Source organism: Papaver somniferum, chromosome 8, assembly GCF_003573695.1.
Source record: "Papaver somniferum cultivar HN1 chromosome 8, ASM357369v1, whole genome shotgun sequence".
In the NCBI taxonomy this organism is placed as follows: domain Eukaryota; kingdom Viridiplantae; phylum Streptophyta; class Magnoliopsida; order Ranunculales; family Papaveraceae; genus Papaver; species Papaver somniferum.
The window spans coordinates 153,697,457-153,723,655 of NC_039365.1; the positions used below are offsets into that span (position 1 = coordinate 153,697,457).

A 26,199-nucleotide genomic window follows, 5' to 3' on the forward strand; every position below is an offset into this window, starting at 1 on the left:
ACCCGAGAATTTCTGTTGGAGTTTGTAAACTCTTCTCGAAAACTTAAGTCCGCGAACCTAGTTTGCGAACTTGAGAAGGTTATATATCTGAAGATGATTTATGAACTTAAACTTAAAAAGACTAAGGAATGCAGTTTGCAAACCGTGGCTATAAAAGTTCATCAACCGATTCAAGTGAATCAAATCATCTTTGCTTCAATTGTGTCTTGTGTAGTACATAATATTTTCTTGCAATTGAACAACTCTCTAACTAGTTCACTTGAAGTCATTTGAACTAGTTATGTTGAAGAAGAACATGATTGATATGAAATGCTCATATGGCTAACCTTTTGGTTGGCTATTGTTGAACCAATAAGTCCATAAGTTTGGGTACGGTAAACAAACCTAGAAGCGTACATTGTCAAGTGTGTGTAACAAGCTAAGTTTTCGATCTAACGATTGAGAAATATTAGCTTGAATCTAAATTAGGTTTTCATCTAATGGTGAATATTGAATGCTTTGTTACTAAGCTAACATTGATTGCAAACCCTGATTTGAAAGACTATATAAAGGAGACATATAGTATTGTGCAAAACTAATCCCCACACCTTACGTGTAATACTAGTTTGTGTGCTAGAGTCGATTCTCCTTTAACCTTTGGTTTTTTTTCTTCTAAAGCCATGTTAACGACTTAAAGACTTCATTGGGATTGTGAAGCCAGACCGATACTACTTTTATCGTAGTTGTGTGATCTGATCTTGCATCTTCTATCGTACGAGTACAATCAGATTGATTGGCTTGATATTGATATCTCCGATAGGCAAGATATAAAAAGTAATCACAAACATCTTCGTCTCATTGTTTGTGATTCCGCAGCATCTTGTTTCGCTACCATACGATTAAGATTGTTGTGAGCTGATTGATAACTCTAGGCTGTTCTTCGGGAATATAAGATCAGATTATCAATTGGTTCCTGTTCACCTTGATTATTATCAAAAGGCGGAACAAAACCTTTAGGGTTTATCTGTGGGAGGCAGATTGATCCTTTGATAGACTTGTCTGTGTGAAACAGATTTGTTTAATGTCAAAGCCTGCGATTCTGGGTCGTAGCAACTCTTAGTTGTGGATGAGATCATCCAAGGGAATCAAGTGCGTAGTATCCTGATGGGATCATAGGCGTAGGAGCATAGTTGTACCTTGGATCAGTGGGATATTGATTGGGGTTCAACTACATTCCAGTCCAAAGTTAGCTTGGAGTAGGCTAGTGTCTGTAGCGGCTTAATACAGTGTGTGTTCAATCTGGACTAGGTCCCGGGGTTTTTCTACATTTGCGGTTTCCTCGTTAACAAAATTTCTGGTGTCTGTGTTATTTCAATTTTCGCATTATATTGTTTTATCTTTATAATTGAAATAATATAGGTTGTGCGTTAGATCATCAATTAGAGTACTCCAACCTTTGGTTGTTGGTTGTTGGTTGTCATTGATTGATCCTTGGATATTGGTACCATCCAAGTTATTCCTTGTGTTTGATTAAAGACTCGCTGATTTCTATTAGCTCGAGTAAATCAAAACAAGAGAGAAATATTAACTCCTTGATATACTTTAAGCTAGATCGAGTCTGACTGTCTAGTTGATTCTCTAGAAAAGTATATTGGAGTTAGTCCATACAGATTTCTAAGCGAAATATTGGGTCGTGTTGTTAGACCCCCGCTTTTTCAATCGGTATCAGAGAAGGCAAACACGTTCAAGACCTTACAAGTCTGTGTTTGTAGCGATCTGACTCTATGGACAGAGGTGCTATCTCTATTAACGTACCACCAGTCTTTGATGGCTCTAATTAATTATGGTGGAAAATTGCTATGCGAGCTTCTCTTCAAGGCGTGATTTTCAATCATGGGTATATGTTGTTAATGGCTATGCTGCTCATGTTGTGGCAGTTGGAGATGTAAATGTTCCCAAGAATATTGGTGAATACAGTCCTGCCGAGATACTTGCTGCAAAGCAAAATTCTGACGGTTTGAGTGCCATCATACATGCCAATACCCCAAATCTTCAGCACCATGTGTCTAATTGCACTAGGTTTAAAGATTCTTGGGATATCTTAGAAACCGTATTTGAAGGTAACTCTAGTGAAAAGGAAGCTAGACTTCAAAACCTTAATTTCGATTGGGAGAACCTTCGGATAGCAGATAATAAATCGATTGATTATTTTTATCACAAAGTGTCAGAAATTGTTAATAAATCATTAGCATTGGGTAAGACCATTCCTGAAAAGGACATTGTGATGAAAATCCTCAGATCGCTGCCATAAAGATACGACTCTAAGAAGCATGTCATCTTTGAGGGAAATAACCCTGATACACTTTCCAAGACTTCACTAATTGGAAAGTTAATAGTTCTTGATCAAGATACAGGGAGAACGTTTGCACTCAACGCTGTGAACAAAACTGAGATGTCTTCCTCTCACTTATCCTGGGCTGATGAATGTGATCATTCATTAATAGTCAAAGAGGTCAAGAATCTAATAAAAAGGAAGAATAGATTTGCAGGTTTTCCATCTTCTCTGGTTGCTGAAAATAATTCAACAGAAGTCAATACTTCTCAATATAACTCAGATGAGTCTAGCTGGTGCAATGGATTTTCTACCCTTACTTCAGATTCTCCTTCAACTTCAAATTATGATTCGGAACTTGAATTTGACACTGAGTTGGTTGATCTCCTGAACAAAGAGATTCTTCAATAGAACCTTCGTCTTAAAGACTCCTTGAGGAATGTTGAATCATCACTCCAGACGAAAAATATTGAGATAGAGCATCTTCATATTAAATTCGTCAAAATCATATTTCTAAAGGAAGAAGAGATTAATTCTCTCAGAGATGACCTGTAAAGTCTGTCTGGAAGTTATGAAAAAATTGCAACAGTGTTGTTTGGTCAGAGATCCTTTGGAAACAATCATGGTTTAGGATTCGAAAGCAAAACAACAAAAGTGATGGATTCTGCAAATCAGGAAATAATGGTTGGGTGTTGTGTCAAACAGGAAAAATTACATGGAGACGAAAAATCCACATTGATCTGCTCATTCTGTGGACACTCAAGGCATGATAAAGATACCTGTTGGAGATTCAAGAAAAGCAACAAAAGAGTCACCAAACTTCAAAAGAACATGCAAAGAGTGAATCTGGATAAAGATAAGCAAGGTAAATATTCCAGAAGAAGTAAGAAATCTATTAGCACAACCAACAGTGACAAGCCACGAAAAAACAAGGGAAGTGGGCATTTGGCCCGTCCGGTCACCAACTGAATGGTGACGTTTGCCTTCTCATCTTTAACTTGGGAAAGATGAGAAGTGTCTGAGAAGTGGCTCAAGGCAATGTTCGTGAATTTCAATTTATATTTGTGTAGGTAATCTTATTTTTAGATTCTTTGAAGACTGTGTCAAAATGATCTAGGGTTTGACACTTATAAATCTGCTTTTATTGTTTGTTTTCTCCTTCTTTCAATTACGTTCTCATGACTCCTGTAACTATAGGTACTACCAAAAGAGATGCAGTAGAAGCAGTCAATGTACTTCAGTGCAAATCACTTCCTCGAGAATGATAAAGAAGAAGTCAACAACCAATGGAGAAGGTTCTTCCTCTAACTGCCTCTTTTCCATTTGTCGTGCTAGAGACATGGTGAAAGTTTTCATCAATAAGCGAAATGATTTAAAATCTCGAATCATTTCATCTTTGGAAGAGATAACTCACTATGAACAAAGGTTATCTCTAACCAAGAATACCCTGCGTGATCTAAAAAGAGAACTTAGTGAGTTAACTGATATTTCTGAAGATTTAGAGGAATTGAATGATCCCATAATCAATGGGTTCTTTTATAATGAGAAGGAATTCTCATTAGAGGCCTTGAGAAATCTCTATGTTGCCTAGTATGTCTTCTTTTTGGTTTAATTGGAAGAATAACTAGTGTTTGAATAATAATGATTGTGACTACACATAGCTATTATGTTTCATCTTCTTGTTACTTTTTTTTTAGGTTTATTGGTTTAAATTCTAAAAATATTTGGAGGATGATGTTTTGCAGTATTAATATTTATGATTTGATATATTGTAATTTGTTATGGGATATTGGTGTTTACGTCCGTGAACTATGTTTGTCCCATACTTTGTCAAAAGTAAAGTCGTTCGTGTTCGGTATTCACGTATTGGTAAAAGAATGAATAGACTTTTGACAAATACAAAAGTTAAGCCTATATTGTCAATTTTTGATGGAAGATAGGTTAAAATCATTTGTTTTCAAGGATTATGTCTATTAATTGTCGTTATGCAAATAGTGATTGAAGATAGAATGAATCCTCGTGTATTCCGTAGTATTGATCATCCCTGATCCATGTTTTATGTATTCCTGTGAGGCTCCGTAATGTATTTTATGTTGAGCACTATACAACCAAGTTGATATTTTAGATTAGTTGGTGTTCCGTGAGATATGTTATGTCGAGCATATTGAACTAAATTAATCATCTTGTTTGGTTATTTAGTTATTGCTCCGTAAGTTTTCTTATGTCGAGCAAAATAAATGACAATTAAATTGATTACTTTTGTGATTAGTTTGGTTGTATATTCCAATTAGATTAATTATGGGTTCTCTTGTAATTAATCTAGTTGAGTATTTTCGGTCTCCATAAGTTCTCTTATGTTGAGCATAATCAATTGAATTGATCACCTCTTGTGTTTAATTTGATTGTGTATTCCGATTAAATTAATCACGGGTTTGCTTGTGGTTAATTTGCTTGAGTTTTTGGATATAGAAAATCATTCTTATGGTTTTTGGTGTCCAATAAAAATCATTCTTTTCTTTCAAAATTAAGGTCGCTCTTGTTGTTCTCTCGGAAATGACATCTAATGGGGAAGAGTTCTTTTGAACTTGTGCTTAATGGTCATATCTTGAGGGGTGTGCGGTTGTGGAATTTTAGAGGGGTTATCTTGTATCTTTAAACTCCTTGATGAATGCATTTAGCTTCGGCTTTATGATTGCATCTAAATTAGTTGGTATGTATTTTTTCCTTTTATCATGAAATATCTCTCTCGGAAATTTTATTATGATCCCGTTCTTGTACCTTGGCCAATTTTATTGACAAAAAGAGGGAGAATTAATATGTAGTTCACACTACAAATGCATATGGTTTTCGGATCATTATGTAAGGTGGAGTGGTTTCCATGTGAGATGGAGTATTGACTAAGGGGGAGTGATACATATCACCATAGTATTATTGTTGAAGTTGTGATACAATTTAACTTTGATGTTGTGTAATAATACTATGACACTGTATAACAATGATCGAGAACTATGTTATCATTGTTATAGCTACGGATCTTCAACAACAGTGATGCTAAACTTACAACCTTTGGGATCATTGGAGTACTTGAAAGTGACGAAGATTTCGAGGAATGTTGAAGATTAGACATGTGGAATAGGAGCTACTAAATTTTCTTTATCTTTTTTTGTATTCCATATGTATTGATAGTTTTGTCACTAAAATTGACAAAAGGGGAGATTATTAGAGCATTGCTCGGTCGAACTCGCATGCGTTGCTATCTCAAGCATGTTTGTCAATGTTAGTGATCAAAACTATAAGTCTTGATTTCTAGTCTATTATAGCTAAGTCTCGGACTAGGATAGAAAGCGTAATTGAGTTCAAGGACTTCATGGAGATTCATCATACAAGTAGAAGAACTACTCAAGGTACCGGTGGAACTTCTCGACAAAAAGGTATGTGAAGACTTGAACTTATCTATCACTCAAAAGTCTATCTACTCTATCTTCTACTCTTTGAGACAAGAAGTCGTATGCTATATATATAGACTTGGATTATACACATTTGGTAGTTCGAGCAGAGTATACCTCGCCTATCTATATCTCGAAATATGTGTTGGTAAGATTTTCGCTTCGATCAAGTTTATCTTTACCATGTGACGAAAGTCAAGATATGTTTCAATCATCTTGAAAATTGCTTTGACGAGAAATGGTGTAACAACTATATAACGTCCTCTAAGAATGTTTCAATGATTGAAATGAGAGTTTAGATTACATAACCAATGGTGGACATAAGCATTATTGTGGAAACACATTTATGTATAAGTCCTATTCCTTGAACCAAAGTTTGTGAACTTTGTTGATCAAGAGAACCGAAAAAATGGCATGAGCCAAGTCTGCGAACTGCCGAAGTTCTCAAACTCGAGAATTTCTGCCGGAGTTGACAAAATACTTGCGTGAAGCTAAGTCCGCGAACTCAGTTCGCGAACCCAGTCTGCGAACCGGCGAAGTTCTCATACCCGAGAATTTATGCTGGAGTTTGTAAACTCTGTCCGGTAACATAAGTCCGCGAACCTAGTCTGCGAACTTGAGAAGGTTATATATCTGAAGATGATTTCTGAACTTAAACTTAAAAAGACTAAGGAATGCAGTTTGCAAACCGTGGATATAAAAGTTCATGAACCGATTCAAGAGAATCAAATCATCTTTGCTTCAATTGTGTCTTGTGTAGTACATAACATGTTCTTGCAATTGACAACTCTCTAACTAGTTCACTTGAAGTCATTTGAACTAGTTATGGTGAAGAAGAACATGATTGATATGAAATGCTCATATGGCTAACCTTTTAGTTAACTATTGTTGAACCAACAAGTGCATATGTTTGGGTATGGTTAAAAAACCTAGAAGCGTCCATTGTCAAGTGTGTGTAACAAGCTAAGTTTTCGATCTAACGGTTGAGAAATATTAGCTTGAATCTAAATCAGGTTTTCATCTAACGGTAAATATTGAAAGCTTTGTTACTAAGCTAACATTGATTGCAAACCCTGATTTGAAAGACTATATAAAGGAGACATCTAGTATTGTGCATAACTAATCCCCACACCTTTCGTGTGATACTAGTTTGCGTACTAGAGTCGATTCTCCTTTAACCTTTGGTTTTCTTCTTTAAAACCAGGTTAACGACTTAAAGACTTCATTGGGATTGTGAAGCCAGACCGATACTACTTTTATCGTAGTTGTGTGATCTGATCTTGCATCTTCTATTGTACGAGTACAATTAGATTGATTGGCTTGAGATTGATATCTCCAATAGGAAAGATATAAAAAGCAATCACAAACATCTTCGTCTCATTGTTTGTGATTCCGCAACATCTTGTTTCGCTACCACACGATTAGATTGTTGTGAGGTGATTGATAACTGTAGTCTGTTCTTCGGGAATATAAGACCGGATTATCAATTGGTTCCTGTTCACCTTGATTATTATCAAAAGACGGAACAAAACCTTTAGGGTTTATCCGTGGGATACAGATTGTTCCTTTGATAGACTTGTCCGTGTGAGACAGATTTGTTTATTGTCAAAGCCTGCGATTTTGGGTCGTAGCAACTCTTAGTTGTGGTTGATATCAACTAAAGAAATCAAGTGCGTAATATCCTATTGGGATCAGAGGCGTAGGAGCATACCTATACCTTGGATCAGTGGAAGATTGATTGGGTTTCAACTACAGTCCAGTTTGAAGTTAGATTGAAGCAGGCTAGTGTCTGTAACGGCTTAATCAGTGTGTTCAATCTGGACTAGGTCCCGAGGTTTTTCTGCATTTGCGGTATCCTCGTTAACAAATTTTCTGGTGTCTGTGTTATTTCAATTTCCGCATTATATTGTTTTATCTTTATAATTGAAATAATACAGGTTGTGCGTTAGATCATCAATTAGAGTAATCCAACCTTTGGTTGTTGATTGTCATTGATCCTTGGATATTGGTCTTTGGTACCATCCATGTTATTCCTTGTGTTTGATTAAAGACTCGCTTATTTATATTAGCTCGAGTAAATCAAAACAAGAGAGAGATATTAACTCCTTGATATACTTTAAGCTAGATTGAGTCTGACTGTCTAGTTGATTCTCTAGCAAAGTATATTGGAGTTAGTCCATACAGATTGCTAAGAGAAATATTGGGTGTTGTTGTTAGACCCCCGCCTTTTCAGTTCTCAAACTCCAGCATATTTTCTCGGGTCGAGAACTTTCGCCAGTTCGCGGACTGAGTTCACGACTCTTGTCCGGGTTCTCTTGATCAACAAAGTTCGCAAACTTCGGTTCAAGGAATAAGGACTTATACATATATGTGTTTCTACATAATGCTTATACCCAACAATGGTTGTATAATCTAAACTCTCATTTCAATCATTGAAACATTCTTAGAGGACGTTATATAGTTTTTATTCACAAACCATTTTTCGTCAAAGCAATTTTCAAAGTGATTAAAATATAACATGACTTTCGTCACTAGGTAAAGATGAACTTGGCCAAAGCGAAAGCTTACCAACACATATTTCGAGAAATAGATATGCGAGATAAACTCGGATCGAAATAGAAAATGTGTATAATCAAAGTCTATATAGCAAAACGACTTTTGTCTCAAGATAGGAGATAGAGTAGATAAACTTTTGAGTGATAGATAAGTTCAAGTCTCCACATACCTTTTTGTCGATGAAGTTCCACCAGTTCCTTGAGTAGTTCTTCGTCTTGTATGATGATCCGCCATGGAGTTCTTGAGATCAACTACACTTTATATCCTAGTCCGAGACTTAGCTATAGTAGACTAGAAATCAATACTTATAGTTTTGATCATTAATATTGACAAACATGCTTGAGATAGCAACGCATGCGAGTTCGACCGAGCAATGCTCTAACAATGATACCATATACTTGATCTTTGTTATCAAAAGTTCATTCTATCTTCCATAAATATTTGCATAATGACATAATAGACTTAACTTTTGACATATATGGGACAATCATAGTTCACGGACGTAAACACACATATAACATAACATTATTTGAAATATATAAAATCAATAAAGATTAAATATTGCAAAATCATCTTTCAAAAACTACAAATGAGTCTATAAGAAAAGTACTCCAAGAATCCAAGTGCCCAATTCCAAGAGAAGTGGAACAAGTGCGATGAAACAGAGCAAAACACTTAAAAACATGAGTCGGGATAAAGACCAATGTTAACTCATCCAAATTCAGGACTTCTCATCACTATTTTGAATATAATTAAAAGAGGAAGAGAATGCAAAAATAATGAGGTAATTCCGAGTTCGTACGAAGAAGTTACGGCCAAAACAAGTTTACCGAAAATCAACATCTACGGGCCAGTATGCATACCGATTTGCAAACGAATTTTCGTGACCTGGAGCAGTATGCAAACGGGTTTGCGTACTAAAATCCCTATATTTTGATTTTAAATGATGGTATGCATACCTGGTATGTGTACCATGAAGTCCAAACATCCCAAACTACTATTTTCAAATCTAAGCATTTAAGAACCTTAAACACAAATCAAGTTAGGCAGAAATGAACGATAAGCAAGGTACATGGATCATTATAAGTATTCTAAAAAAATAAATAAAAACACAAATCTTGCTCAAGTTTATAGACATACTTTTTTAAAAGAATCCAATTGAATTCTATGGCGTTACCAAAGATTCAAAATCATACCTGACACAATACGTGTGCCCCAATTCTCGTGCTTCCCTCACCGTATACATCGCATGTCATTCCTTGGTGAGGATGCACTTACAACACAATCAAGTTGTATTGAGGTGAACAATGTCTTGCTCACCACAAGTGACTGAAACAGACTTTTCCGCAACTATGGACCTTTCACCATCTATAGTTTTTAGATTATTCCGTTTTACTTTTGGAATATCATGAAAGAGATCGCTTTTAGAACCTTTCACATCCAAATCCATCTTTCCAAATAAATATTTAAGTTCCAACATCATGGATATTGCCTTCTCCATAGTCATGAAATTTTCTGGGAGATCATTCCTTTTCACACTCAAAACATCATTGACTTTCTTTGGTACTCAGTTCTGAGTGCATTTAGGAACAATATGAACCTTCTTCCCATTACCCTCTTCTAGATTTCTCGAAATAGAATTGGATTGACTATTCTTTTGCAAGTTATTCTTTCTCCAATTGGGATCATCGGATCTTGTCTTTGTATTTATGAAGTTATCCTTTTGATAACCATTACGACTGTGAAAAGGATTCGTATGACGTTTATAGGTAAATATAGGTTTATCACAACACTGATTCCTTTGCCTAAAGGTTGGAAAGTTACAACCTGTAATATTAAGGGAATCAGTCTTCACATATGATATTGGTTTCACAACTTCTTGTGATGCCGAAACAAGAACATCATGAAGTTTCTCATTCCTTATTCGGAAACGACATCTCCTTTCCAGGTGACCTTTATTTCTGCAATAGTGGAAAATATAAGGAATGTTCTTACCTCCATCTGTATGTGTTGACTTTGAAGGTTGATATACATTGGTATTTCGAACTTTAACTTCCGGTGAAGGTATTTCACTTTTGCCATCAGTGGAAACCTTTTGTTGAGAATAATCACTAGCCTTGACAAATTTTACATCTTTGCTAATACTTGGAGCATCTATTCCTTTATATCCCAACGCTCGTGTATCACGATGATTTTTACTTGCTCCTAGCATAGTGGTTAATTTGATTGAACTAGCATTGAACTTTTTCAAGTCATCTTCCAACATCTTGATTTTATCAAGAGCATCAGCTAAATCAGCCTCAAGGCGTTTTTCTCGAGCGAGATAAGCGCTTTCTCTGCCATCAAAACTTGATTACTGGGAGTTAATTCTTGCTTCAATTTCTGGAAGTTTCTCTTCCAACAAGAAGTATTTTTGATAAACATTATCACATTCAAGTGAGTTTCTACTTAAGTTTTCCTCGGAATCTATGAGGATCGATTCGCAAGAGTGATTCCAACCATAAACACCTCCGTAAATCCTTTTCAATTTCTTGTTTTCTCGACAGAGAGGAGTCAAAGAGGTGTGACATGAGAAGTTGTAATATTATTTATTTTCAACAAATACAAAAACTTAACATACTCTGAGACTTTCTCATCAACATCTCTATCAATATTTGAATCACCTTCATCAGAAAGTTCATCCAACTGTTCTTCTAGGCGTGTTTCCCAATCAACAGTTTCTACATTCAGAAAATGTTTAGATATTGACTTAGATGTGACAATTCTCTCATGTGAATTCAATCTTTGAAAATCATCTGGTAATTTCTGACCTGATACGTTATTAGAGATAAACTCGTCCATAATAATCAGATTGCTACAAACACACACTTGTGAGGTCTTAAACGTGTTTGCCTGCTCTGATACCAATTGAAAAAGCAGGGGTCTAACAACCACACCCAATATTTCGCTTAGAAATCTTTATGGACAAACTCCAATTACTTTCAAGAGAATCAACTAGACAGTCAGACTCAATCTTAAGAAAAGTATATCAAAGATTTATATCTCAATTTCTCAAATCAATCTGCAATTAAAAAAATAGGAATTTGCGATCCCGATTGAATATAAGAAATAACTTGGACGGTATCAAAAACCAATATCCAAGTGTCAATCAATTTAATCAATAACCAAAGGTTGGATTCACAATTGATTGAACTTACGCACAACCTGTGATATTTCAATTATATAAACAAATATAATGCGGAAAAGAAATAACACAGACACCAGAAGTTTTGTTAACGAGGAAGCCGCAAATGCAAAAAAAAACCCCGGGACCTAGTCCAGATTTGAACACCACACTGTATTAAGACGCTACAGACACTAGCCTACTCCAAGTTAACTTCGGACTGGAATGTAGTTGAGCCCTAACCAATCTCACACTGATCAAGGTACAGTTGCGCTCCTTATGTCTCTGGATCCCGGAAGGACTCTACGCACTTGATTCCCTTAGATGATCTCACCCACAACTAACAGTTGCTACGACCCAAAGTCGAAGACTTGATGAACTAATCTGTCTCACACAGAAAAGTCTACTGAATAGATAAAACTGTCTCCCACAGAAATACCTATAAGTTTTGTTCCGTCTTTTGATAAATCAAGGTGCATAGGAACCAATTGATAAACCGGACTTATATTCCCAAAGAACAACCTAGTATTATCAATCACTTCACAATAATCTTAATCGTACAGAAACAAAACAAGATATCGTGGAATCACAAACGATGTGACGAAGATGTTTGTGACTACTTTTTATCTTGCCTACCGGAGATTAAATCTCGTGCAAATCTTAGAAAAGATAGTACTCAATACGATAGAAACAGGCAAGATCACAGCACGCAACTACAGAGAAAATAGTTGGGTCTGGATTCACAATCCCAATGAAGTCTTCAAGTCGTTAGCCTACAAGGTTTTGGAAAAACCTAAGGTTAAAGGAGAATCGACTCTAGTTGCAACTAGTATCACACATGAGGTGTGGGTATTAGGTTTCCCAATTGCTAGAGTTCTCATTTATATAGTCTTCAAATCAGGGTTTGCAATCAATGTTACCTTGGTAACAAAGCATTCAATATTCACCGTTAGATGAAACCTGATTAGACTCAATCTAATATCTTTTAACCATTAGATCGAACTTAACTTGTTACACACAAATGAAAAGTGACTTCATTTAGTTATGAGTAACGTACCTAAACGTGTACACCTTGCTGGCTCAACGATAGTTAACCGAAGTTATCCATATGAACACTTTCATATCAACCATATTCATCTTAACCATAACTTCAAATAACTCAAATGAAACTAGTTCTAGAGTTTTTCAATTGTTTAGGTTCTCATAGAAGTATACAAGACACAATTGAAGCAAAATCGATTTTGATTCACTCGAATAAATTCATGAACATTATATACACGATTTGCAAAAGATTGCATTCCTTAATATATAAATGTACTAGTTCATGAACAAACCGATTTTAGAACATAACCTACTCAAGTATGTAAACAGGTACGCATACCTAAGTAGTCAGACTTAGTTTGGTTTCGGCAGTATGCGTACGGGTACGCCTACCTTCCAAACTTAGTTGAATTTCCGGAACTTGAAACTCACGCCAGTACGCATACCGGTATGCATACTAAATTCTTGGACTTTCATTAATCAACCAGTACGCATACAGGTATGCACACTATGGTTCCCGGACATGGAATAACTTGTGACAGTTAGCATACAAGTACGCATACTGTGTTATATCCAATCATGGTTGTTTGTTCTAAACTCCCATTTCAATCATTGAAACATTCTTAGAAGACGATAATAGCTGTCTCACACAAACTATTAGCTTCAAAGAAATTTTCAAGTGATCGAATGATCAATACGAAACATTCCGATTTTACATCAAATGATTGTCTCACACAAATCAGGTAAGATGTTACAAGGCGATTTTCACATGATCATCTTTTAACTTTTGTCAAGAATATAAGATGAACTTGGTTAAAGCGAAAGCTTACCAAAACATATTTCGATAAATATGTAAGCGAGTTAAACTCATCTCGAAATATCAAATAAGTATAATCGAAGTCTATATAGCTATACGACTTTTGTCTCAAATAGGAGATAAAGTAGATAGACGAGTTCAAGTCTCCACCTTGGTGGTCATATCTTGGTGTATCCCTTTTATGAAATGAGATAATGGGAGTAGATCATCGGGATCCTCACCATCCTTCCCTGAAGAGCTTTCAACACCACTTTCACCAGACTTTGATCTCTGCAAACGCCACATTGTCAGACCCAAGGCAAAAAATAGGACAAGTACACGTACTGAGAGAGGAGTAGATATATTGGTTACCTTCACTATCTCTTCCCAAGGATTGTTGCTAGCACCCCTCTTCCGAGTACCTTGAGATTTGGGCTGAGTGCCCTGATACTTGGGCTGAAAAGAAGTGAAACAATCAAAAATTTCTGGCCACCCGACGTCACAAAAGAACCAGAACCGAACAAAGTAATTAAAGCCATACCTTATCAGCATTAACTACCCAGAATTGGTAGGGCTCAGCAGGAACATTAGGAGGAGGAAACTCGTCATTCAAGATATGACCACCGATAGCCAAAGGCACCCGATCCCAGACGGAATCACTAGTGTGACGAGCATGTTTTATAGTGTTGACACCACCTTCGGGATCCTCGTCCATCATCAAATTTTCGAAACCATCAGTGGGAACCTTGTTACGATGAGGACTGGCAGCACAACCAGCAAGATCTCCAAGAGGTGCAATCTCACTTCGATAGTTACCCAGAAAACTAGCCGAGGTGTATTTGCTCGCCTGAAAAGGATTGTACGTGGACCCAGGCGTGTTGGAACATTCACCATTTCCTCGCCTTTCCCACTCAGCCATAATACTAAAGGTGTTGCTATTCCATTGAACCAAAGCTCGAGGAGATTGGAGTCGAGACAGAACTTCATAGATGAAGGGTCGGCTCGGGTCATACAACAAAAGGCGTAACCCGAGTTCGAGTTGGCCCTTGGTGATGATTGTCGCTTCGGGAGAGTGAGGAAATTTTATCAACTATCTCATTCTTCAGTAAACCCTTCTGGCCCGATACAAGCTAAATATTATTTTCATGAAGATTGTAGTCATCTTTTATTTGATTGATGAACTGAGCATCAATGAGATTCTTGTTGGATCTCTTCTCAACCCTACACGTGAAAGTGAGAGAATCATCAAAAAAGATAGAAGGCACGATAATCATGATGGGAAGGACTATCAAAGGAAAGGAAGGAATCAACGGGAACATTATCTTCATCAAAGAATGTGTAACTTACACACCTTTTCTCTGTCATGGAAGGAGATGAAGAAGCCATTAAAAATAGTTGCAGATCGATAGCTGGTAACGAGGAAAGTGATGAAGACGACGAAGAACAAATTCAGTAGCAACAACACAGCAAAAGCGATGAAGGAACTAAAGTAATGGCAAGGATTGAGAAAATAACATAGAATAGAAAGAGTTGCAGAGAATGTTGGCTCTTGAATGAAGTAAGACGGAAGGACAAAGAAATAAGATATTCAGGGTTTATCTCTTGCTTTTATAACTCACACAGTTGTAACCGGCGGAGGAGGTAATGGGTAATAAAGGGCGAGATAGTGGGGGAATAACATAACGAAAAATGCAGCATGGCAAGAATCATGAAAGGCGAAGCAGTTTCCCCCCCTCGTGTCAAGCGCACGAGTGGAAGAAGGGGCATAAATGTAGTAGTAAATAATTAATATGTACAGGTGGCACAATCCTGAGCGGCGACCCATCGAAGAAGATGTGAAGCAATACATGTAATCATCCCCAATAAAGGAAATAACACCAAATCCCGTGAGAAGCAGATACATGCAAAGTACAAGATCAGATATGAAAAAGGGTCGGGGATCAAGGCATTAAATGAACTGACAAGACACGAGGGAGGAACAGAAGGGTCAAGTCAAGGTACGCCCCGAATCAGAAGATAATATAGTCGGATCGGCAGAAATACGATATCAGATCAAGCTATAATGGGTCATCGACATCGGGTAAAGGCATAATCGATGCACACAAGTCATATCGGAAGACTTATCTCCCGGAAGAAAGCAGGATTGAGGACCAGATGTCGGGAGGGAGCCAAGACAGACACCCGATAGGATCATCAAAGAAGATAGAATACAACCAACACTATAGTCTCGTTGTATAAACAGTCCAGCCTATAAATACAGATCCTTATAATGAGAGAAAGACAAGCAATTGGTAAGTGATAAAGGAGAGAGACATTGGTGATGAGAGAATCATATCTTTGTAACTTGTGAGAAATCATAATAAGATCATCACTTCACCCGTGGACGTAGATAATCATGCCGAACCACGTAAATTTTGTGCTATTGTGTATCTATCTTCTTACTTATCTTGCAATTACTTCATGTGAATGTTAGATGTAGGATGTATTACTTCTTACAATTACAACCACCTTTTATTTCTAATATTGTTCTGGATGATAGAGACGGGTCACCTTTACCCGTACTGTTATAAGAGCAAGTCTTATGGTGGAATCCAAACTATTCCAAGTATGGAAAAACCATGGAATGTCAAGTCTAGTGGCTTCCAAGTTGGGGTCTTCCACAGAAAATCCAAGCAAGGTTCCATGGTTTCGTGGAATCCATCTGAACGCCAATAAGAATAGCGTTAAATGCAATTAAGAATGGAGCTAAAAAAACGCAATTAAGAATTGCGTTTTTTTTATCCGTAGATTTAAAATGAGTTGTTGAAATCTAACGGCTGAAAAAAAAGCTCAATTCTTAATTGTGTTTTTTTAACTCCATTAAGAATAGCGTTTCTACTATTCCACCATTACACTTGCGCTTCCATCCACACTTCCAAATGCTGAGGTGGCGTGGAAGATGGAAGATGGATGGATTCCACCGTATGACTTGCTCCAACCGTATGAAACTTCCCCTCGCACGTTAAAACCAAAAGCGACACAGTGGCAAAATATGTAAATAGGTGTCTGCTGAAATAAAAACTCCATCGAAAATGCGAATTCAGTCTCAGTCTCGAGTAGTCTTCTGCTTCTTCAACAACAATTTTCTCACAAAAAAACCCTTAGATTCTCAACATCGACGACCATTTTCGATCATGGCTGGAAGTAGCAGCAGTAATGATGACTTTGTCAAAGGAAGAGTTCATCCCAATGGGGTTGCAATTATCACTCTTGATCGTCCTAAAGCTCTCAACGCTATGAATTTAGGTTATTATCCCTCCTTTTTACTCAATAGTCAATACATAGTTGCGGAAAATTTCTGAGTAATTCAGTTACTACACTAGTCTAGAAGACTGAATTCATCGTTGCATACTAAAATGTAATTTAGGGTTTAATTGCAGTTAGATTTGTTCACTTATACTTGATGCTTATACAGATATGGATATTAAATACAAAAATTATCTTGATGAATGGGAAAATGATCCCAGAGTCAAGTGTGTGTTGGTTGAGAGCAGTTCATCTCGTGCGTTCTCAGCAGGTAATACTGGAATAAATTGCTCATTTCATTTTTTTGTGCTTCCGTTTTAAGTCAATTAGTTCAATTGTTGTTCTCTTTTTTATGGGGGGGATTTTTAAGACTTGGTTGTTTTTCATCCATGGTGACGGATTGTATTGTTCTTGATACATGTAGGAATGGATATTAAGGGAGTTGTTGCTGAAATCCAAAAGGACAAGAGTACACCAATTGTGCAGAAGGTCTAAATCATGTCTTATGGTACACTTAGCAGATGCATGGTTGGTTGTATGCTCGATTTATTATGCGTCCACACATTGATATGAATTTGTGGTGGTTCTTCTGGATTGTTATCTGAGATAATTGTGATTTTCCATTTGCTGCTTGTTTATCACCATTTTTTTTTGCCCCATTTACATTAGTTCATAGTCATGTATTGGGTATCTATGTTCTTTTTAAATGACTTTTATTCATTTAGTTTTTCTTGTTGTATTGATCAGTTGGTGTAGTATATGTAAAACTGGTTCCTTTGAAAGAAGAAGACTGCACACCCGATTTTCCACCAGGATGATATTTAGCAACTAAAGTTAGCCCAACCTACTTTTCTTGTTTCCACCACCCAATGCACTATAACTTCTACGTGCATGCTGGATTTGAAGGATTTCCAATCTTGACCGCGCCTTAGTGTCAAATGCAGCTTTTATATTCAAATCTTTATTGTCGTATGTGGTCTCTATCCCAGCTCTTGCTTGATCTGTAAGCTGGTGGTAAGCTATGTATTATTTTGATTAAGAATGTGATGCACACTTTAGTGAACATAATTCGTATTTGCAATCCAATTAGTATATGCAGGAAATATTGCAGAAAATAGCTTTTCCAATTGTTCTAGGAAGTCCGTTTGTTTATTCTTCTTAGCATCACTTGATAGACACTTATGGGTAACCAAATTTGAAGTTGCTTGTGTTTATGTCTAGTTTTTCGATACGGCAACAAAGCATGTTAGGTTCATAGAACCATCTGTGTGTTGGTTCTAATTGGGCAGCACCAAGATCACTTAGAGTACAACCTCCTTATAGTTTATATATAGTACTCATAGAAATTTCACAAGGCCAAAAAAGCTATTTTCCACAATATTTCTTGTCACACATTTTCCACCACCTAATGCACTATAACTCCTATGTGCATGCTGGATTTCCAATTCCGAACGCGCCTTAGTCAAATGCAGCTTTTATATTCAAATTCGTTATAGATGTTGTGAAATTGTTGACCTAATCCCACTGATGACATCAACTATTGGCAGGTTTTTGGTGCCGAATATTCTCTCATATGTAAAATTTCCTACTACAAAAAGCCATACATCAGCTTTATGGATGGGTTTACAATGGGTTTTGGAATTGGCCTATCCGGACACGGTCGTTACCGGATTGTAACTGAGGTACAATTGATATCCTGCTGAAACTTCGCTGTAGATCACATCATTATGTCACACACTTGGCCTATTAATAGCATTTCACTAACATCCTGACCGATGAGTACTAATTTTTCAGAGGACTGTTCTAGCTATGCCAGAAAATGGAATTGGCTTATTTCCGGATGTTGGATTTTCTTACATAACGGCACATAGCCCAGGAGGAGGATCCCTAGGTATGTTTTGAAGTTTGTCATACCCCGTATATATGGAACTATTCTCATCCTGTATCGTGTATTCAAGATAACTTTGTTAGGCTATGATTCTTATGAAGCGCCTACTATTCGAGTTTCTACTGTCTTTAAGTGTTTGTGATCATTATGCAAGTGCTCCTCTTAGTTTCGACGCTGCTATTTCTTGATATCGTTATTTACGTTTTAACCCTATTATGCCTCGAAATATTAGTGGAATGCGATCTTTAAATACATATCCACATGCTGGAGTTGATATTAAGCATCTATAGCCAAGGGGTTTTTCTTCAGCTTCATGAGAGGTGAAAGTTCACTTCAAATATGTTTTTTGATGTTGCACATGCCAATCCCTTGTGAACTCAATCATGATAGAGTTTTATCACTACATCAGTTATACTTCGTCAACCATTTGGTAGGGGCCTTAGTTTTATTTCACCCATGCTTCTGCTGGTATGGTGGTTGGTGTTAGATGCTCGCTGAAGGTTGCAAGTTAACACTCTTTAGTTTTCATGCTATGGAAAGAAATTCCGGTGTTGTCTAGGGCTGGCCTTCCTGTCCAGAAGATACACAATAAAATATTTCACTGGTCATTTTATGTTTAATTGTAAATGCTTAATTTTTGCTGGAATTCCCTCACTTTTAGTCTCTTCAGCTGCATTTCAACAAAATAAAAAAATGTAATACCTTCAACATGTACGGTGACACACCTAAATTAAACATAACCTGTTATGAAAGTTCTGATAATTGCACTTCTTGTCGTTTCTTATCCATACAAGACATCTTGATCTTAGTTCACGATAGCATGATTTGTTTCCTTTCTCAAACCGACCCCTTGGGTCAAATTCACCTGCTATCGACTCAACCACTCCTACTCTTTTCACTCACATTAGTGACTAAGCTACGGTTACGGTGGGATGCTAGTTGGTCTTTGTTTCTTTTTTGTCTCAGCAAGCATTGTCCATGTGGCTATGTCATTGGGCTTCAACTATTTCTGGCATGCCATATCTTTTCACATTTAAAATAAAAATGTCTTTAGTCATGCTATTAGAAGTGCCGATATATAGAATACTGGGTAATCATCTTGGCTGAGATATCTCTGAAACTTCAAGACTGACTTTTTTGTATAGAAATCAAAGCATGGTTTGCAACTCCGCATATCTATGTCAAAAGATATGAAAGACTTGGTATGACATTTTGACTCAAGTTATGAAGGTTTAACCATGATAAAAGAAAAGTTCCCAGCCAAAGAGGTTTTCTATCAAACTGATTGGAGAGTCACTTGTGGAACATAAATGTTGATCTTGCTATGATGATTAAAAATATTTATTGGTTTTTCTGCAGGGAAAAAAAAAAAACGAATAAGGAAAATTTATATAATAACTTTTCTTTTTTTGCTTCCTGAAACGTGTTCTATTTTTCCTCACAAGGTGCTTATCTTGGACTAACTGGTAAAAGGATTTCATCCCCTGCTGATGCACTATTTGCGGGTCTTGGGACTCACTATGTGCCGTCGGAAAATTTGGGCTCATTAAAGGAGTCACTTCTTGAGTTTACCTTGTACGTCTCATCTCCATTATTGAAACTTGAAATTTACTTGCTCTCTTTCTTGCTAATTATTGAGATGATACTGTTAAACTTATGTTATACCTGTTGTGCAAACAGTTCCAGTGACCCAGATAACGATGTTAAGGCACTGGTTCAAAACTTCAGCAAGGAGCCTGAATCAGAAGCCCAGTTGAAGGGTCTTTTACCTGATATAGTTTCATCCTTTGACTCGCGTAAATCGGTCATTGAGATCATAGAAGAACTAAAGGAGCATCAACTGAGTACTGAAGCTGCAGGTATGTTGGTTACAAGAAACTGCTTACCGTGTGCTCACCACAAAGTAATAAAGTAAAAATAGAGTACGGTACACTGGCAATTTATTTTTATTGGCTGTAAGAATGAAATCTATGAGCATCTCTGCTTTTGGGGACATTTAAGCTACTGTTACATCTCTCTTCCATGTTCTGAGAGCTTAAATAGTTAAAAATTTTAGTCCTCGGAATAGAATATATTCCATTGGTTTTATGAACTTGCTCCCCTAGTGCCAAGTGGCCCCCCCATATGGAAAAGAACTTCTATTTTCTGCAAGCGCTTACTAAGATAGTAGTATAAGCAGTATTACCAGATCTGGCAAGCTTCCAGTAAGGCACTTGTGCTGGTTGATCGGCATAGTCAGAAAGAACTAGAGTACTCTTGAATTTGGGAGGCTCATTATAGTATAGCTCCTGAAGAATGCCTACATCAACTTTTGTAGACTAGTAACAGGGAAATTTAAAATCTGTACCTTGTAAGTTGTCTGGTATTGTTCCCTTGTACAATTCAGCACATCATGGATGGTGGCATTAAAATGATAAAGATGGATTGTGCATAAATCAACCCACACCTTTAATTTGATTAGAAATTGTCCCATACCATGCCTTTGTGTGCAGGATGGTTGATTATTTTGTTTTGTTTTTATGCAACTTATGCCAGTTTTCAACCTGTTCGCTGTTTATTATTTTGCAGTGGCAGAATGGGCAAATGAGGCACTTCAAGGGCTTGGAAAAGGGGCACCCTTTTCTCTCTGCGTCACAAATAACTATTTTTCTAGAGTTGCATCTGCAGTAGGAAAAAGAGACAACAGTTTATCTGAAGTGAGTTTTTAGTTTCTTTACTCTAGTTTTCCTGTTCATGCGAGAGTTCCAAACATTTTAAAGTATTTGATTATTTTCCTTTAATTCAATTTTGCAGTTAAACGGTGTCATGAAAGCTGAATACCGCATCGCAGTAAGATCTGCACTCCGAAGTGATTTTGCTGAAGGTGTCCGAGCAGTTTTGGTGGACAAGGACCAGGTACTTGTTTCTCTGTGTTATCACTTCATTACCATAACTCGTCGATTAAGAAGCATTTCAACCTTGCTCTAGATTCGATATGTAATCTGGTACGGATTTCAGTTTCAATTGAAACCTTACATGATGCGCGACTGATCCTGTGAGCAGTTTCCATTTCCCCCAAGTCTATTATGCGGGTTTCTGCATTACATACTACTTAATAGGTTTATGTCCATTAAATATAAATGTCTTTAGCATTCTTGCTCTGATCTCTTTTGCAGAAGCCAAATTGGAAGCCTTCCAGGGTTGAGGACGTTGATCTAAGTGAAGTGGAGGCTCTCTTTAAGCCATTCCACCAAGAACAAGAGGAACTAAAGGTATGATCGACATCATTACATCACAAAATCTAAGGACCAAGCCAAGAAGATAACAGCACATTGAGTTGGAAGCTGCTCAACATAGAGAAACAGAAATAAGACATGGGAAATGTTGGGAAATGTTGCTCGTCAGTTCTCTCAAATAATTTGAATCTTGAACTTCTTAAAATCGCTCCTCGCCTCTGTAAATATTTTAATCCAATTGAAGTATTGAACTTGGCAAGCTGCAGTAGTCTATATTACTTTTGCCAGTGTAAAATTGTCCGATACATTTAGTCAAATAATCATTTCAGTGAGTATGATTAAGCAATTATAGTTTAAGCTGAACAACAATCTACATGGCCTCAAATTCCTTTTGTTCTCGGGCAACAAAAATCAGATCCCAGTCCATGACAGGACATGTGGTTGTTAATTAGGTGGAGATAAAATTTTCAAGCAACTCCACATGAAAGGTTTTGGTGGAATCCTAAGGTATATTAGCTTGGGGTAGGAAGAACCAGTAGAGTTTGAATGCTAGCTAGGATTTTGGTGCAATTTTGATTTTGATGCAATTTGGGACAATCTGGCCTGTAGAAGTTTAAACTCTTAACAGATGCCCAAGATGAGTCGAGAAGGCTCGACATCATGGAATAGTACACAGAAAATGATTCTGAACACATTGTGCTGGGTACTTGATAATGGATTTCCACACAATGAGGAAGTTTCATTACTGCTTAGATGATTCCGACGGATTAAAGTATACAAGTAATGATACAAAGCATAGTCTAGCTTGTCAAGAGGTGGACTGCGAGAAGTTAAGAGGCAAACAATGCAGAAGGTAGATTTTATTTAGGGTACAGAACTACAAATCAGCATAATTTCTCTAGAACATGAGATGAAAGCCAACAATGAAGGAATTCAGGAAATGACTGGCACTATCTGAATTTCCATTTATGTTATTAAGGGAGCTCACCAGTGTCTAGCAATACGCAGAGCTTTGACAAAACTCAAAATTGTGCTGTGCCAATGGAGCATATGATTCAACTAGCATTTAAATTTTTCAAAACTTCATAAAATTTGTGAAGGAGGAATAAAAAGAGCTCATAGCAGCACGTTCTCTTCAGAGAGATCTGAAAGTCATGGGAACCCTATCCACATCGTGCTTATTATATCATTGCTCGATAGATACTTTGTTCCTGGCGATATTTAAACAAAGGAAATTCATGCTAACTGATGAATGTGGGACTATAGGATTTAAGATTGGATCTGTTGAAGCTCTAAGTAATGACTCAAGTCATTCTGATTGTTTTGTTGTTGATCTACTATAATATATTGGATCCTTTGAAACTCTTTAAAATTTCATGAAGCAAGAAATTTGATTAAACCTAAATGGAATTTATAGGGAAGTTGCCGGTTCAAGATTTGCAATCAAAACCTGTTAGTGGCCGAACATGGACTGAAATTGGATTGTTAAATTAAAAGTTTCAAGGATAAACCAGTTTTCGGCCGTGTCTGAATCTGAACGCCCCCGTCCTGTTGGTAAAAGTATTGGGATTCTTAGTTTTCACTATTCAGTGTGTTCTTAGTGTTGCACGGAGTGAAGCTATATCGAGAAAGCTCTGCAGGCTGGAGAACAACTTGTTCGCGTTACCCAGGAAACAAGTTTAAGCTTTATGGCTTTAGATGTGTGCACTCCCAAAACCAAGGGCACAGCTAGACAATGACGAGTTAGTCCAGTGGTATAGCTTCTCGGTAATTTTAAATCCTGCTCTAGCAAAGTAGATTTTTTTACCCCTTCTTAATTACATCTGCCACTAAACATGACTTGCGGATGATTTCCAAGCATTCCTGTTACAAGAAGTGATATGCGAATAACAACCTTTTTTAATGGTCTTGTATCTGTCTTTAACTCCACCATCTAAACATGCTATATCAGGTGGATATGATTTTTTTCTCAAAATAATCTGGTCGGTTTTCAGACTCTTTCACATTAAGTAAGATTTCCTAATCAGAAACTAAGTACAATATAGTTTCTCAAGTAATCAATCCAAACTGTACTAGGAATTCAGAGAAGCCAACTTCTATAAATACTCGACTACACCCTCCTAGCTCTCATAAAATATTCCAGGTCTCAATCTTTTTCTCTCTCAAAAAGTTCTCAGATTTTTTTTCTCCAAAATCTCTTTTCTCAAGCTCAAGAATGGCAGGCAATACTTTGCGCTTTTCTTTGATTTTATTTTTCTTGTTGCTGGTTGGTTCATGTTTATTAGTTAACGCTGATGATAGCGATCAGGAAACTACCATGGTGATAGGGTGTCCCTTCACCTCCATATATAACTTCGGCACGTTGTCTACTGATACAGGTAACTCTGAAGTGGTAGATCACATCTCCTCGGCCTTTCGTCTTCCATCTCCGAAGCCATATGCAGCAAATAACAAAGATGAGAAGTTTGTTTATGGAGCAGACTTTACAATAGAAGGTTCAACTGCGCTCGATACATATTTTACAACCAACAATTCTCTCAGCAAACAAGTTGATCAGTTTGTGACGCATCTATCGTCTATCTGCTCCAACCGTCAGGAGTGTTGGGAGAAGCTACGTCATGCAGTTTTCTTGGTGGAGGAATTCGGAAGCAGGGACTACCTTCATGCCCTCTCGGAGGGTATAAAGGTGAGGGAGGTGGAAGAGGCTCTCGTACCTAAAGTTGTTGAATCGATCATAAATTCAGTAACCAGATTGATTCATGCCGGTGCTAGAAACATCATGGTTCATGGAAGTTTACCATTTGGATGCCAACCAACTTACTTGCACAAGTTCCACGACACAAGTCCATTGAGCAAGGTTCACTCATACAGGTGTCTGAGAAGTTTCAACCGTCTCTCTGACCTTCATAACAACCGTCTAAACCAGGCACTTATGGAGCTAAGCAGCCAGCACCCTCAGGTTCAGGTTGTATTTGTTGATTACTATAAGGCGTTTATAGCCCTCCTCAAGAGTCTAAGGAAAACTTGTGGTGGTAGTAAAGGTGGTGATGCTACTGCAGTATGTTCTGATCCTAAAAAATACATTCACTCAGACGAGAATCATCTGACCCAAGAGGCTAACAAATTTATGGCAGAAGCGATCGTCACTGCTGGAAGTGGAAGTTTTGTGTATCCTAAACTCAATCTACCTTATAGATCGCATTGTGTGATGTAGGCAGATTCAAGATATGTCGTGCAAGGACAGACTGATCAAGTAAAAAGATTAATGAAGGGTGTGTTTGTAGATTTTAAGCGGAAATTGATGTTCCTTGTAATTCTTATGTCAGTTGATAATGATAGTATTCTTTGTGATGTGATTTGCTCTTACTCTTTAATGTAATGATGTTTTTTATTCATAACGGTTATGGGATAGTATTAAATTCTTATTCTCAAATGTTAACAATTGAGCAAAATTATGAATTACGAATCTTAGAGATAGTATACTCGGTTCATTATGACATGAATGGTCGACCAAACATAGTGAATTTCCATCTTTCTGTTTTTGGGATGCAGCAGTAACTGTTGCAGGATTAATTGAAGTACCATTTGAAAGGGCTGGGGCATCTTATTTTGCTTTTACATCTGTTACTCTGGTGATTGCAGTTGTTAAAGCCTTAAACCAGTTGGATACTCAAACTTTATAATTTAGAATTTAATGGTTCACCTGTGATGAGGTCTCTTCTTTTTAGTTAAGATGTTTTTCTGGAGTTATTTTGTTGCCCGATTTCTTATGAGATGCTGTAACAATGTTTCAGCATTTTATCTAATGCTTGGAAATTTTGCAGGCCTTTTAATAGTACAAGGTATAGTGTTGCTCCTTTCAAGTCGGTCCCTACAAAGAACCAGCAGTGACTGACTGACCAAAAAATCTGATTTGTTCATGTGAGAGATGAGTAGTCCCACATGGAGAAAGAAGCAGTATTCTTCTCAAAATGCTTTCAATATAAACAACTCTCGGGCTGCCGCTGAAGACTCACGGAGCCGTGCTGTAAGCACAGAGCGAACTATTCTTTCGCCTTTTACTAAAGAATACCGTGTTCTTGCTGCTCATAAGCGGCATACGCCTATTTTTGAAGGGATTTCTCTTTTCTAAGAGAAACCCACCATGACTTGAAACCAAACATTCTTCTCTGGTATATGTGCAGTGCTTGCATCCGAAGCTCACTGCCTTGGCTTGGTACAAGTGTTTATGCTGAGTCCATTGGGCATGGGATGAATTCTGTAACCTTAGAATTAACTTAAGTTGGGATTGGAAAGGATTCTCTGAGTCCCTATCAAATTGAAAATTTCTGCAGCAATGCAGGCTAATAATGTCCCCAATCTAAGCCTCCTCTGCCGAAACTGACCTACCTTACTGATTTGATCTATATTTATGTGAACACAAAAATAACGATGGTATCAACGTGTCCACAAACAATATTCGCATTACACACAAGATTATTAAGAAGAGTGAAATACG

At 37.2% G+C, this 26,199-nt stretch overlaps 1 protein-coding gene and 1 non-coding gene across 2 annotated transcripts; both read left to right on the forward strand.

The window, feature by feature from the left end:
* The first annotated feature begins 16,352 nt into the window (after nt 1-16,352).
* LOC113303586 (3-hydroxyisobutyryl-CoA hydrolase-like protein 3, mitochondrial) lies at nt 16,353-22,064 on the forward strand. The gene is made up of 10 exons (XM_026552631.1): nt 16,353-16,598; nt 16,768-16,869; nt 17,023-17,087; nt 18,146-18,280; nt 18,393-18,489; nt 19,932-20,061; nt 20,167-20,345; nt 21,055-21,182; nt 21,280-21,381; nt 21,642-22,064. Exons 1-10 carry the CDS (start codon nt 16,385-16,387, stop codon nt 21,741-21,743), a joined length of 1,254 nt encoding a protein of 417 aa, XP_026408416.1. The 5' UTR covers nt 16,353-16,384; the 3' UTR covers nt 21,744-22,064.
* Nucleotides 22,065-25,718: 3,654 nt separating this feature from the next.
* LOC113307015 lies at nt 25,719-25,840 on the forward strand. Its single transcript, XR_003338985.1, has one exon. It is a non-coding gene; the product is annotated as a U5 spliceosomal RNA (small nuclear RNA).
* The last annotated feature ends 359 nt before the right edge of the window (nt 25,841-26,199 follow it).